At 40.6% G+C, this 13,780-nt stretch overlaps 1 protein-coding gene across 1 annotated transcript in view; it reads right to left on the bottom strand.

Annotated features, from left to right (window-relative positions):
* Positions 1-13,780, bottom strand: part of SMARCC1 (SWI/SNF related, matrix associated, actin dependent regulator of chromatin subfamily c member 1) — a gene marked incomplete in the record, with an annotated part of 306,811 nt that overhangs the window by 140,888 nt on the left and 152,143 nt on the right. Inside the window, 7 exon segments of the mRNA XM_053713684.1 lie at positions 3,887-4,145; positions 5,553-5,612; positions 5,819-5,932; positions 6,064-6,217; positions 6,325-6,438; positions 6,669-6,740; positions 9,325-9,446. Of these exon segments, the coding sequence (XP_053569659.1) occupies positions 3,887-4,145; positions 5,553-5,612; positions 5,819-5,932; positions 6,064-6,217; positions 6,325-6,438; positions 6,669-6,740; positions 9,325-9,446 (895 nt within the window).

Genomic DNA, 13,780 nt, shown 5'->3' on the forward strand with positions numbered 1-13,780 from the left:
GCCCAGGGATCCTGAACATCTCTTGCCCAAGCCTGGGCGAAGAGAGAAAGTCTGCCCCCCACTAGATCCGGTCCCGGATCGGGGGCTCTCGGTTCATGCTGTCTTTGGGGCAGCAGCAGGTTTCCTGGCCTGCTTGCCCTTGTTCCAGGACTGGTTAGGTTTCCAGCCTTGTCTGTAACGAGCAACAGCTCCTTCCTGTTTTGGTGCAGTGGAAGTTGATGCTGCTCCTGTTTTGAAATTCCGAAAGGGACGAAAATTAGACTGTCTAGCCTTAGCTTTGGCTTTGTCTTGAGGCAGGGCGTGGCCCTTACCTCCTGTAATGTCAGCGATAATTTCTTTCAAACCGGGCCCAAATAAAGTTTGCCCCTTGAAAGGTATATTAAGTAATTTGGACTTAGAAGTTACATCAGCTGACCAGGATTTTAGCCACAGCGCCCTACGTGCCTGGATGGCGAATCCTGAGTTCTTAGCCGTAAGTTTGGTTAAATGTACTACGGCCTCCGAAATGAATGAATTAGCTAGTTTAAGGACTCTAAGCCTGTCCGTAATGTCGTCCAGCGTAGTTGAACTAAGGTTCTCTTCCAGAGACTCAATCCAAAATGCTGCCGCAGCCGTAATCGGCGCGATACATGCAAGGGGTTGCAATATAAAACCTTGTTGAACAAACATTTTCTTTAAGGTAACCCTCTAATTTTTTATCCATTGGATCTGAAAAAGCACAGCTATCCTCCACCGGGATAGTGGTACGCTTAGCTAAAGTAGAAACTGCTCCCTCCACCTTAGGGACCGTTTGCCATAAGTCCCGTGTGGTGGCGTCTATTGGAAACATCTTTCTAAATATTGGAGGGGGTGAGAACGGCACACCGGGTCTATCCCACTCCTTAGTAACAATTTCAGTTAGTCTCTTAGGTATAGGAAAAACGTCAGTACTCGCCGGTACCGCAAAGTATTTATCCAACCTACACAATTTCTCTGGTATTGCAACAGTGTTACAATCATTAAGAGCCGCTAAAACCTCCCCTAGTAATACACGGAGGTTTTCCAATTTAAATTTAAAATTTGAAATATCTGAATCCAATCTGTTTGGATCAGAACCGTCACCCACAGAATGAAGCTCTCCGTCCTCATGCTCTGCAAGCTGTGACGCAGTATCAGACATGGCCCTAGTATTATCAGCGCACTCTGTTCTCACCCCAGAGTGATCACGCTTGCCTCTTAGTTCTGGTAATTTAGCCAAAACTTCAGTCATAACAGTAGCCATATCTTGTAATGTTATCTGTAATGGCCGCCCAGATGTACTAGGCGCCATAATATCACGCACCTCCCGGGCGGGAGATGCAGGTACTGCCGCGTGAGGCGAGTTAGTCGGCATAACTCTCCCCTCGCTGTTTGGTGAAATTTGTTCAAATTGTACAGATTGGCTTTTATTTAAAGTAGCATCAATACAGTTAGCACATAAATTTCTATTGGGCTCCACCTTGGCATTGGAACAAATGACACAGGTATCTTCCTCTGAGTCAGACATGTTTAACACACTAGCAATAAACTTGCAACTTGGTTACAATCTTATTTAACAAAAAACGTACTGTGCCTCAAAGAAGCACTAAACGATTAAATGACAGTTGAAATAATGAACTGAAAAACAGTTATAGCATCAATCTTTAAAACAACACAACTTTTAGCAAAGGTTTGTTCCCATTAGTAAAGTAACAATAATTAAATTTGAAATAAAAATTACAGAGCAACGTTTTTATTCACAGTCAATATAAAAGTCTCACAGCTCTGCTGAGAGAATCTACCTCCCTTCAAAGAAGTTTGAAGACCCCTGAGTTCTGTCAGAGATGAACCGGATCATGCAGGAAATATAAGAGTAACTGACTGGAAATTTTTGATGCGTAGCAAAGAGCGCCAAAAACGGCCCCTCCCCCTCACACACAGCAGTGAAGAGAAACGAAACTGTCACAATTAAAACAAGCAACTGCCAAGTGGAAAAATAATGCCCAAATATTATTCACTCAGTACCTCAGAAATGCAAACGATTCTACATTCCAGCAAAAACGTTTAACATGATAAATACCTATTAAAAGGTTTAGTGTACTTTTAACAGAGTAGTTCCGGTGAAATACCATCCCCAGAATACTGAAGTGTATACATACATGTCATTATAACGGTATGGCAGGATTTTCTCATCAATTCCATTCAGAAAATAAAAACTGCTACATACCTCAATGCAGATTCATCTGCCCGCTGTCCCCTGATCTGAAGCTTTTACCTCCCTCAGATGGCCGAGAACAGCAATATGATCTTAACTACTCCGGTTAAAATCATAGTAAAAAACTCTGGTAGATTCTTCCTCAAACTCTGCCAGAGAAGTAATAACACGCTCCGGTGCTATTGTAAAATAACAAACTTTTGATTGAAGTCATAAAAACTAAGTATAATCACCATAGTCCTCTCACACATCCTATCTAGTCGTTGGGTGCAAGAGAATGACTGGGAGTGACGTAGAGGGGAGGAGCTATATGCAGCTCTGCTGGGTGAATCCTCTTGCATTTCCTGTTGGGGAGGAGTTATATCCCAGAAGTAATGATGACCCGTGGACTGATCACACATAACAGAAGAAATAGTGTCCTATTCCAGCAAATTTTGTTTTGTTGCCATTTTACTCAACTTGTTTAGGTTTTGCTCTCATGCTAATGTTATAATGATCTTCACATGTTGGTGCTTATAAAAGCCTTGTTGTTACACAGTCCATTAGTACAAATACACATGTAAAAACACATGACATCTTAACTAGCAGTTGGTTAAAGGGACATTAAACACAATGTTAAAGACCTACCTGAGAAGAATTTTGTAATGAAAACCGCAACTTTATTTTGTTAAATGAGCATATTACTTAATGTTTTTTCTTTTCACTCATTTCCCTGTCCCCAAAAACAAAAGAACCCTTGCTAACCAATCACAAACGAATATGCGGATATAGCATGAAGTCTGCTGGCACATGAGCAGATAAGGAAAGATTGGAGTAGCGTGCCTTCTATTCCCTTAAGGGGGCTTAGCACCGATTAAGCTTGGTTAATAAGTAAAATATTTAACAGGAATTAAAATAGACATTCTTTTTTAATCTTTAAATAATAGCTACATAATACACAATAATAACCTAAACTACCTAATATGCTCACTTATTTTGCTATTAATTATTTTCCTATCATGTTTGTTGATGCAAAACTGATAATCCAACTTAAAAAAGCAAATGAGAACAAGTGAGGTAGGGTGGGTGTAAAAGCCTAACAAATAAAAGTATTAACGCAAGCCTCCCTGGGAGAAAGTTGAACAAGTACAATTTTCAGATGTATTTTACAGCAAAATAAATAATGCATGTGTAACGAATGAGCACAATTTAGTTATTTGGCAAATTATAGAAACAAATGCTGAATACAGCTGCAGGAAGCAACAGATTTTAGAGTGAAGATCTAACAAATGGCTGTGCAAATCCAGATGTGTGTTGCACATTTACACTAATAAATCTGGCACCAAAAAAAGAGTAATGCTGGTGCCTGTGGCCATATTTGGCATTAGTTTCAATAACAAATGGTGAACAAAATCCTGCACATGCCAAGTAATTGTCAAGTCAAGATAATTAAAAAAAATCAGTCTTATTGGCAACACCCAAGAGGATATGGCCCCTAAATATTAGGTGTTTAACAGCAATACAAAAATACTTTTAATTATGGAGCACAAAGCTTTGTAATGTTAACCATTTTACACAGATTTGCAACCCTAACACACCAGCAATATACCATAAAATGTAAAAGGAGATAAGGAGTCAGCCAAATATTAACAAAATTACAAAAAAAGAATGATGTGACAGGAGCGACTTACATACCTAGAGCAGCCTTTGCGGCGGCGGCAGCAACTCTTGGATCTACTACTGAGGCCAAAAATGCAACAGTACTCATGACAGGATTGCCAGACTGGCTAAAGGGGACAGGCTGGTAGGCGAGAGGTCCAAGAGAAGAATCTGAATTTTCCAGGTAGGGGTCTTCAATAGGTAGCCTGAGGAAATGAAGTATGCATTCGTCCTGTGTGCGACTTCCCACGTGCTCTGATACTTTGTTCCAGTCGTCTTTATACATTTCCAGAGCCTGTAACACCACATCTATGTTAACTATTGTTTCATACATAGGGTACATTTTGTTGGATAACAATAGTCACAAAAACCACTTTATAGAAAAGCATTAAACACGGATTATATATATATATATATATATATATATATATATATATACACACATACACATACACACTGCCATATACTTTATTTTGTCTCCTTTTCCAGTCATTTCATTCTGAAAATATGAGCTTTTCAGTTCCTTGTAGAAATGGAAGTGCAGAACACTGTTATATTCCACACTTCCATTGGCTGCACACTTGGGTGAGCTATTTGTAACTGTCCCTAATTGGCCACAGTAGAGAAAGTAACCTAAGTTACAACATAGCAGCTCCAATTGTTTTATAGACACTAAAACTTTACAATTATTTTGTCAAACTAATCAAAGTTTACAAAAAAAAAAAATACATCTACATGTTATTCTCAGACTAATCTTTTCTTTGAGTGCTTCATTCTACCTAGCATTTAGTGTTTTATGTCCCTTTAAGTATTTTTAAATCTCAAAGCCAGATACAGCTTTATAGATGCACACAAATTAAAAACAGTGACAGAAGGTAAAAAAAATATTATCAAATAGATCAGAAATAGACAGTTTCAAGATGGGTCAGTTAAAATCCAAGTGCCACCTAACATCTGGCCTGAAGTTTGGATCAGCGCTGCGTATATTACATGCATACGGCTACAGAAACCCAGTGACTGCCGAGTATTCAGAGAGGATTGGTCCGACGATTCTGGTTCCATCTGCTGGGAACAATGTACTGACTGCTGTTAAAGCCCACTCGTAAACACCTCATCCTCCAGAGGTGCCAACGCTCTTGCGAGTAGCCTTGATACACTATCATCACTATTATCAGGTTACACTATGAGGCGCCCCTTGTTTTGCTTTTATTTACAATAACCATCACACTGTGGGATACAAGAGGAGATCTGCTGAGGGTACCATCACACACAAGCACTACCACTGATTGTTCCTTGAATTGTTTGAACTATTTTGTTATATATCGCAATATATGTGGCATCTTTTTTATACAGAATCAATAACTCATTAGTATCAGTATTTCAAATAGTGCATTTATTCTGAAATATTCATCCACCAATGTTTTGCTTTTGAAGAATGACTTATTCACCTAACTAGTGCGCTCTCCTTTACAGATAACCTTAGTGGATCTCTTATTTTTTCAAGTGAAAAGATTCCAGTTCTACATCCCTCCGATGAACTCTCAGTAGTACAACTTTTTGTAAGGTGCTTCTTACTTCCCGAATTATAGTCTTTTGTGGAAGCCCTATAACCCCTAAACAGAGTAATTTTCATTTCAGAAATACTTTGACACGGTTGTTCGTAATTTACTAGCTTGTTATTTATAACCAGTTAAAGACCAACCTCTAAAAGGAGAAGGGTTTCTTGTTCTGTCCAGTCTCTTCCAGCGCTGGCAGATTTGCTCTGTGGAAAAAAACAAAAGTAAATTATGTAAAAAAAAATCATTGTAACTTATCAGCATTCATATTTTTATATGTCACAGTCCGTTCAATAACTAGTAACTAAAATGCATTTTGCAGTAATAGGGTTACTTCAGTGTTACAAGACATGAATCACCTATGCAACTCACTGATAAGCTTTTACATTTCTTGTACTGAAAGGGAACAAACCTTGGCTAAGGTCTTCTTCGAATAAATATCTGTGCGCAGCCCAAAGTTCTGAAGGTCTGTAGTTTTCTCTTTGCTTTTTTCTGGGAAAGTTAGCATCTGCTGGGCAGAGGGTACCTAAAATGTAAGGGAAATAGGGTTGACCTGCTTAAAGCATATAATAGGTAACTATACAACCATGGTGTAACAAACCACTTAATGTATGTAATACACTGCAAAACCCAAACTCCACACATTTAGATTTGTACCTGCAGGGGCCTCATGTGAAGTGGGACTAACCCAGATGGTGTATCAGCAAGCACATTAAAGTGAGGCGTTGGTGGAGGGCCCATAGCCATTGGACGAGAATCTGCATCTACCTGGTAGTTCACAAGCCCCCACTGCTCCAAAAATGCGTGCACTCTGGAACACAGAGACTTTACAATTACTAGTTTCCATCACTCAAAAAAAACACTGCTGAGCTGCAAGTGCTTTTTTGCAGAAATCTACACATATATACTTATGCTAACCTCATCACAGCACAAACGTCTCCAGTCAGATTCCTCCTGCAAGCAGTACTAGTTAAATACTCCTGTGGGTTCAGGCGGTATGTATCGATTATAAAGTTGCGGTAAGCTAGGTATCTAAAAGAGAAAAATTTGTAAATGGTGCATTAGGCTCATAATATCACTGACATTGCATTATAGTGAGGCCAGTAAAAATACCTACTCAGTTATTCAAAAATTTGAAATTATTTCAAATTAAACATTTGGAAGGCAGTAACCAAAAAAAAAACTTGTGTTTGAGGAACCAGGGAGCTTGGACTATTACTTTACTTTTTTTTTTTAATTAAAGTTAAAGAATATTTACTTACATCTCTGGAGTCTTGGATTTATTCTTGCCATTGAAAAATTCTGGAAGAGCTCGACGTTCAATTACATGAATGCTGGAAAGGAATAAAAATAATCACTCTTTAATATTCACAAAATCCTCATTTGGAAGAAGTACATTTATATGTTAAGACTTTGCTCTACATTAACTACAAAATATTACTGTCCAGTAGCAATAGTAAATGCTGTGTTCCGCTAGGTAACCTTTACAGGGGTTTAACAATTCTATGCAACAGTGCAATAATAAAATACTAACACATGAAAACATTTTCTTTGCACTTTTTTGCTAAAGCGCATGTCTGTACACCTAGCCCTGAGAGGGTCAGTCAAAATTAAAGGGACATGAATTCCAGCTTTTACCCTTTCAGGATTTAGAAAGAACATACATTTTTAAACAACTTTCCAATTTACTCCCATTACATTTGTTTCATTCCTTTGCTGAAGGATCAGCAATGCACTCCAGGGAGCTAGCTGTACACATCTATTCAGGCACCAATCACTAGCTAGTGTAGGATATGTACATATTCTCTCAACAATGGATACCAAGAGAACAAAGTACATTTGAAAATAGAAGTGTATTTAAAAGCATCTTAAAATTACATGCTCTATCTGAATCATGCATGTTTACTTTCACTTGCCCATCCCTTTAAACTTTTATGATTCAGAGCAAACAACTTTGCAATTTATTGATATTTAAGCTTACTTAAGAAGGCTCAGGAGCAGGCGCAGTGATGCACTACCAGTAAGAAACTGCTGATTGGTGGCTGCACATATATGCTTGTTATTGGCTCACCAGATGTGTTCAGCTAGCTCTCAGAAGAGCATTGTTGCTTCTCCAACAAAGAATACCAAGAGAATGTATAATTGATAATTAGAAATAAAGTTGTTTGAAATTGTGCGCCGTCTGACTCTGAATCATAAAAGAAACATTCTGGGTTTAAAGTCCATTTAAAAGGACTGTTTGCTCACTGGATGATGAGCAGAATTTCATCCACCTTGTTGGTTTACAGCGATACCTCCCAAACAGAAACAATTTCTCTAAGGACAAGAATATCTTTTGCAAAAACTAAAAATGCCCTAGTAATAGCATCTCATTTCTGTGTTGCTAATCATAGCTTATTACGCATTTAACCCCCCGGCAAAAGGGAGTTAAACACATGGGTAAATAATCACTTGTGATGCACAACCATTGCAGATCCTTAAAAAGGACACCTCCCCAGAAACGGACATAAGTAATGAAAATATTGCAAGGTTTAGAATATCCTTTTAAAAGGATGTAAAAGGTTTCATTTGTTATAGGATTATTGCACTATTGCTTGAATGTTAGTGTTTAACCCCTCTGCAGCCAGCTCCAGAGCAATAATGCACTACTGGGAAATAGCTAAACACATCTGCTGAGCCAACGACGAGACGTGTGTAGCAACCAATTACCAGACAGCTACCTGAGCCTACCAAGATATGCTTTTCAACAATCAGTTCAAAATATGTAGCTCTATCCAAAATAAAAATCAGGCTGATTAAACTGACTCTCCACTGCCCACATCCTCACTCATCTCAGTAACTTCAGAGGAACCCCCAAGATATGTGGTTATATTATCACTAACAGATTACTTCCCTCTCAAGCATATAACAATGTATTACTTATCTGTAGTATGAAGCCAGAGCATAATAGATTAAATTACTAGTTTCCCATTCAGTGATCTGCTCTCTAAATCTGATGTCAAATGCTTTATAAGCCTGCATGACACTGCAGATTTGCATTATTTTTCTAAGGGAGAGCAATACTTGCTAGGGTTCTTCAATGGAGCTAATTTACCAAAAGGGAATGTGTGTTTCTTACAGACACAAACAAGTTCTAAACATTTACATAAAGCTTTAAGACTTTGCTCACAACACTGAGTACTCCCAGACTAGTAGCAGCTACAATGTGCCATCAGCCTGACCCGCAGCACACCAGCATTTTAAGGGCCACTACTTTACAGTTCATGTCCATTATCAAATTGTGCAGTCTTTATATGTACACTTGAGGCATCGGCTACTACTGAGCATATGTGCAAGAGTTCAGTGTATATGTGTTTTATTGGCTGATGAGGTCTGTCACCCGATACAGAGGGCCAGGTAATGGAAGTCAATTTTGAAATTTGTCAAATTATTTTTGAAAAAAAAATAAAAAATTAGAGTAAACTTCATTACGCCCTCACCGATCATGCAATTCTACTGTGTTAAAAGGACACTGTACCCAAAATTTCTCTTTTATGATTCAGATTGAACATGAAATTTTAAGCAACTTTCTAATTTACTCCTATTATCAAATTTTATTCATTCTCTTGGTATCTTTATTTGAAATGCAAGAATGTAAGTTTAGATGCCGGCCCATTTTTGGTGAACAACCTGGGTTGTCCATGCTGATTGGTGGATAAATTCATCCACCAATAAAAAAGTGCTGTCCAGAGTACTGAAACAAAAAAAAGCTCAGATGCATTCTTTCTCAAATAATGATAGCAAGAGAAAGAATAAAAATTGATAATAGGAGTAAATTAGAAAGTTGCTTAAAATTGCATGCTCTTTCTGAATTACAAAAGAAAAAATTTGGGTTCAGTGTCCCTTTAAGTGGTCCTTTAAGTGTGTTATTGTTCATACCTGTTGTAGTCAAACCATGCTGCATAGCTAGGGATAATGATGTGGTTTGTCTGTTCTGTAACATTATCTTCACCGTTATCTATCATTCTGCTCTGGTCTCCCTTGCTTGGATCCTCGTCTTCCTAGGTGGTGGAAATAGGGGAGGCAAACTTCAAAAAATGTTTTCTAAACACACAAGAAAATGGCTTAAAACCCCAAACCATCCCTTTATTAGGTAATGTATTATGGTAATGTGTACAATTATAGTTAACTGTACTCAAAATCTTTCTATCATGCATATGATACAGCAGCTTTTACAGATATAAATTTTTGATGCAGGGGAAAAAAAAAAGATGTTAAGTTTCATATTTGTGACTCCTGATGCAGTGTATGCATTTCCTACTATTGCTAACTGACAGTTCTACTTGTGAAGAGGGACACAATTCTGCAAATGTGTCAAGATGATGTTGGTTTATTCAGGACAAACATGATTTTTTCAAAAAAAACAAATGGCAACAAATTTTGAAAACAAATTATGCTTACCTGATAATTTCTTTTTCTTCTGATGGAAAGAGTCCACAGCAGGAATTAAGAACCTGGCCACCAGGAGGCGGCAAAGACACCCCAGCCAAAGGCTTAAATACTCCTCCCACTCCCCTCATCCACCAGTCATTCTGCTGAGGAACAATGAACAATAAAAGAAATATCAGGGTGAAAGGCGCCAGAAGAATAAAAGGACGCCCCACATAAAATTACGGGTGGGGAGGTGTGGACTCTTTCCATCAGAAGAAAAGGAAATTTTCAGGTAAGCATCATTTATGTTTTTCTTCTTAAATGGAAAGAGTCCACCGCAGCATTCATTACTTTTGGGAAAACAATACCCAAGCAATAGAGGAAGCAGAATGCCAAGACGGGAGGGTACAAAAGGCGGCCCATACTGAGGGCACCAAGCCTGAACCTCTACTCAAAAAACCCTGCTTCGTCCAAAGCCGAGAACATTTTTCAAAAGGAAAAGCCCCAAGGACACCGACTCGCAGCTAGTCCATAAGCCAAGCTAGAGAACGCAAAAAGGACTCGACTGAGCCAACAGTCCTCCAAGAGACACCGTCGCCCAACAGACTGTCCCCAACCACTCACCCCCCACTAATAAAGGGATCAGCCGAAAACCCTAAGGGGACAAGGCAAAGGAGAACAGAGGAAACCGAAAGATCCCCTCCAAAAAATGAACACCTCCAATAGTGAGCCCAACTCACAAAGACCCAAAGGGACCCAAACGGGAAAAGGAGGCATGCCTATACCTGCGAAACCCATGATAAAACCGAGCAGAGACAGAAAATACTCTCCAACATCCTGCAAGTACTGAACGCAACCAAAAAGGCAAAGTCCTCCCAGCTTCGGAACATAGAATATCAAAGTATTCGAACACAAAAAAAATATGTAATAGACCCAGTCGAAAACTCCAAGTTGGAGAGTCCATAACAGGACGACAGAGGGTACTTGCGAGGAAGAAGCAGTCAAGCAAGAAAAGACTGCAAAAGCAACCCCCAAGACAGAAGACACACTCACACACAATGGAGCAAGTTGAAAGGAAAATCCATATAGTAGCAGACTGAGCTAACAGGATAGACTAAACAAAGCCCACACATTCAGAAAAGACTGCAAGCTGAAGGCAGCGCCTTGACCACTCAGCCATCCTGACCTGCAAACCGCCACTCAGCTGGACCAACCCAACCTCAGGTTCTCTGACCGAGCAACAGAAGAATCCCGAAACTGGTACAGGAAACAGCTTAAGGATAGCACAGCTATCCCCACACAGAGTACAGGCAAAAACCCAACTCTGAAAACAGACGACAGGACCATAGACCTAAGGATCTAACCAAAAAAAGGCCCAACAAGTCTGACTTGGAGCCAGCAAGACCCCAGGGGGAACCCATCCCACCTTTCCACCTCCCAAACAGGAGAAGCCCCAAGAATGGACTCCATCTCCACAGGGTGGGGAATATCTCCTAAAGAAAAGGGATGAGGCCAAAAGGGCAACAACTGTCCTCAAGGCCCAAAGCCACCGGATAATGGGAAGATAAATCCCCAACACGAATGTCCTAGAAATACTCAGAAAACCTGGTCACCATGACTAGGTCAGATAGATGGAGCAAGGACATAGCCTAAGTTCCCACTACCGTACCAGCCCTGAGATCCAAAAATCCAAAACAACCCAAGACTGGGTCAGGAAAAAGGCCAAGCGAAGTATCAGCAACCGGAAGTCTCCGGAAGAAAAACAGGACCGGGCATCTAATAGTTCAGGCAAACTTACCCTAGAACTAAACACCCCAATAGGTCAAAAAGCCAGACACAAGGGATATGAATGCATATCCAGAGAATCCGGATAGTGAGAAGAACTCTAAAACCCCAACCAAAGGAAGGAACCACCCTAGCTAAAGTGAACACTTCACGGAGCAAGGCTAGAAGTCTTATGAAGAGACTTCTCAAGGCCTCAGGACAACATAAGGGATACCTCGATGTCAAAAAACCCTTCTAGCAGGGCTAGTCTCCCCATCACCTCCACACCAGCAGAGGACACAGGGGAGAGAAAGGCGCTAATCCTTCCTAGCCTTCAGGAAATCCCAAGCTAAACAAAGTCCCCACAGGGATCAACCATCACCTGGAAATGCAGATCCTTAAAAGGAGATCAAACTCACCCGGAGACAATGGAAGGAGACCCAAAGGTCTTATCACTCAGTCAGAACACGTCAAGAGTAAGAGATGTATCTAGATACACCATAAATAGCATATGTGCACACCTGCAAGGTGCCAAGAGCTGCAACTGGTTTTAGACTGAAAACCCTCTGCATGCTAGACAGCCTATTCTGATACAAGCTGTTGGATTAAACCCACAAGGGCAATCCAGAGCCCTAAAATCCAAAGGCCAAACCGCACAAATTGCGGCAATGGGGCGCTAAGCCCTCCAACCCTCCACCGCATCAGGGAGGAAAACACTAGGTACTGATGATATCAGATGACAGTGACACAGCGGAAAAACTCCCCTGACCCGGTCATCTATGACTGAAGGCTATAAGGACAGAAAGAATCCTTCCCGCCTTACGAACCCACAGGTCCTCTCGAACTGGGTTACCTGCATGTATAGAAGTATGAATTGGTAGGGAACCCGCCTCCGAGGACAGGACCCCCAGAGGGGGATGGCTCAGCTGTCCCTTTATTCCCTGAGCCAGAGAAACAAGGCGCTCTCATATGGCATACGGAACAAAACTGGTTGACATGGGTCAACGAGGCCAATCCGGATTAGTCACCGGAGACAGAATCTGAAATCAAAATAGTCTCAGTATCAAAATCCTCCATAACTGAATCTGAAATTAGCACAGTCTCGGCATCAGAATCCACCATAACTGGATAGAGGATATATAAATATGGACTAAAGTAGTAAAACAAAAACGGCAGCTGACACCCACAATAGCTGGGGCACTCACCACCTCCTATGACCAGATCCCCCTGCGGACTAGAATATTTCCTTTGCCACGCGGTCGGGAATGCGGAAATGGAAAACGGAAAGGAACCACGCCCGATCACAAGGTGAACCCATACAGTCCAAAAAAGCGCACCCAACCAAAAGGCTGCATCACTTCCAAAGGCCTCATCGTTCCAAACCACAAGCCCATAAACATCACACATAAGCAGGTTGAATCGCATAACAAACACGATTATAAACCACCCTGTTCAATACCCTCCAATTCCAAGATACTAAGAGAGACTCACTGAGACCCTTATGTTAAGTTAGACCCGCAAGTTGGTAGCCTCTCGGGTAAACATTCACATTACAGTACATCCAGAAACAAAGTAAAATGAAAGGATCTTACCGGATCTACGCAGTGGAACTGGAACACTGCCTTTCAAGTGTGACGGATAGCAGCATCGACTCTGCCATGGACTTGAGAGAAGAAAGCAGGCAGCGAGCAAAGTTAGACAACGCCGATTGCTTGATGAGCTGTTAACATGAGTCAGGATGGTTTCGCAGAAAGACACTCCCTGCATCTCCGGACTAACTTTCATCCAAGCCCTCACAGAGACTGACACTCCTTTCCCATGCCGAAGAGTACTACCCTTCATAAGAGACGAAAAAAACAAAAATTAAAAATTCTGACACTTCTCTGCCAACCTCCTGGGATGAAAGACAAAGAATGACTGGGGGATGAGGGGAGTGGGAGGAGTATTTAAGCCTTTGGCTGGGGTGTCTTTGCCTCCTCCTGGTGGCCAGGTTCTTAATTCCCAAAAGTAATGAATGCAGCTGTGGACTCTTTCCATTTAAGAAGAAAATGTCTTTTAGATGAAACAGGAGACGTGGAAGAGGTGTATTTTTGGACAGTTTTTCCTTGTAAATATGGTACATGGAAAATAATCCATAGTTACATAGGTACATTCATTGTACATAAAGATTATCAGTATCCTCGGCCCCTCAAAACAAATA

Source organism: Bombina bombina, chromosome 5, assembly GCF_027579735.1.
Source record: "Bombina bombina isolate aBomBom1 chromosome 5, aBomBom1.pri, whole genome shotgun sequence".
NCBI lineage: Eukaryota > Metazoa > Chordata > Amphibia > Anura > Bombinatoridae > Bombina > Bombina bombina.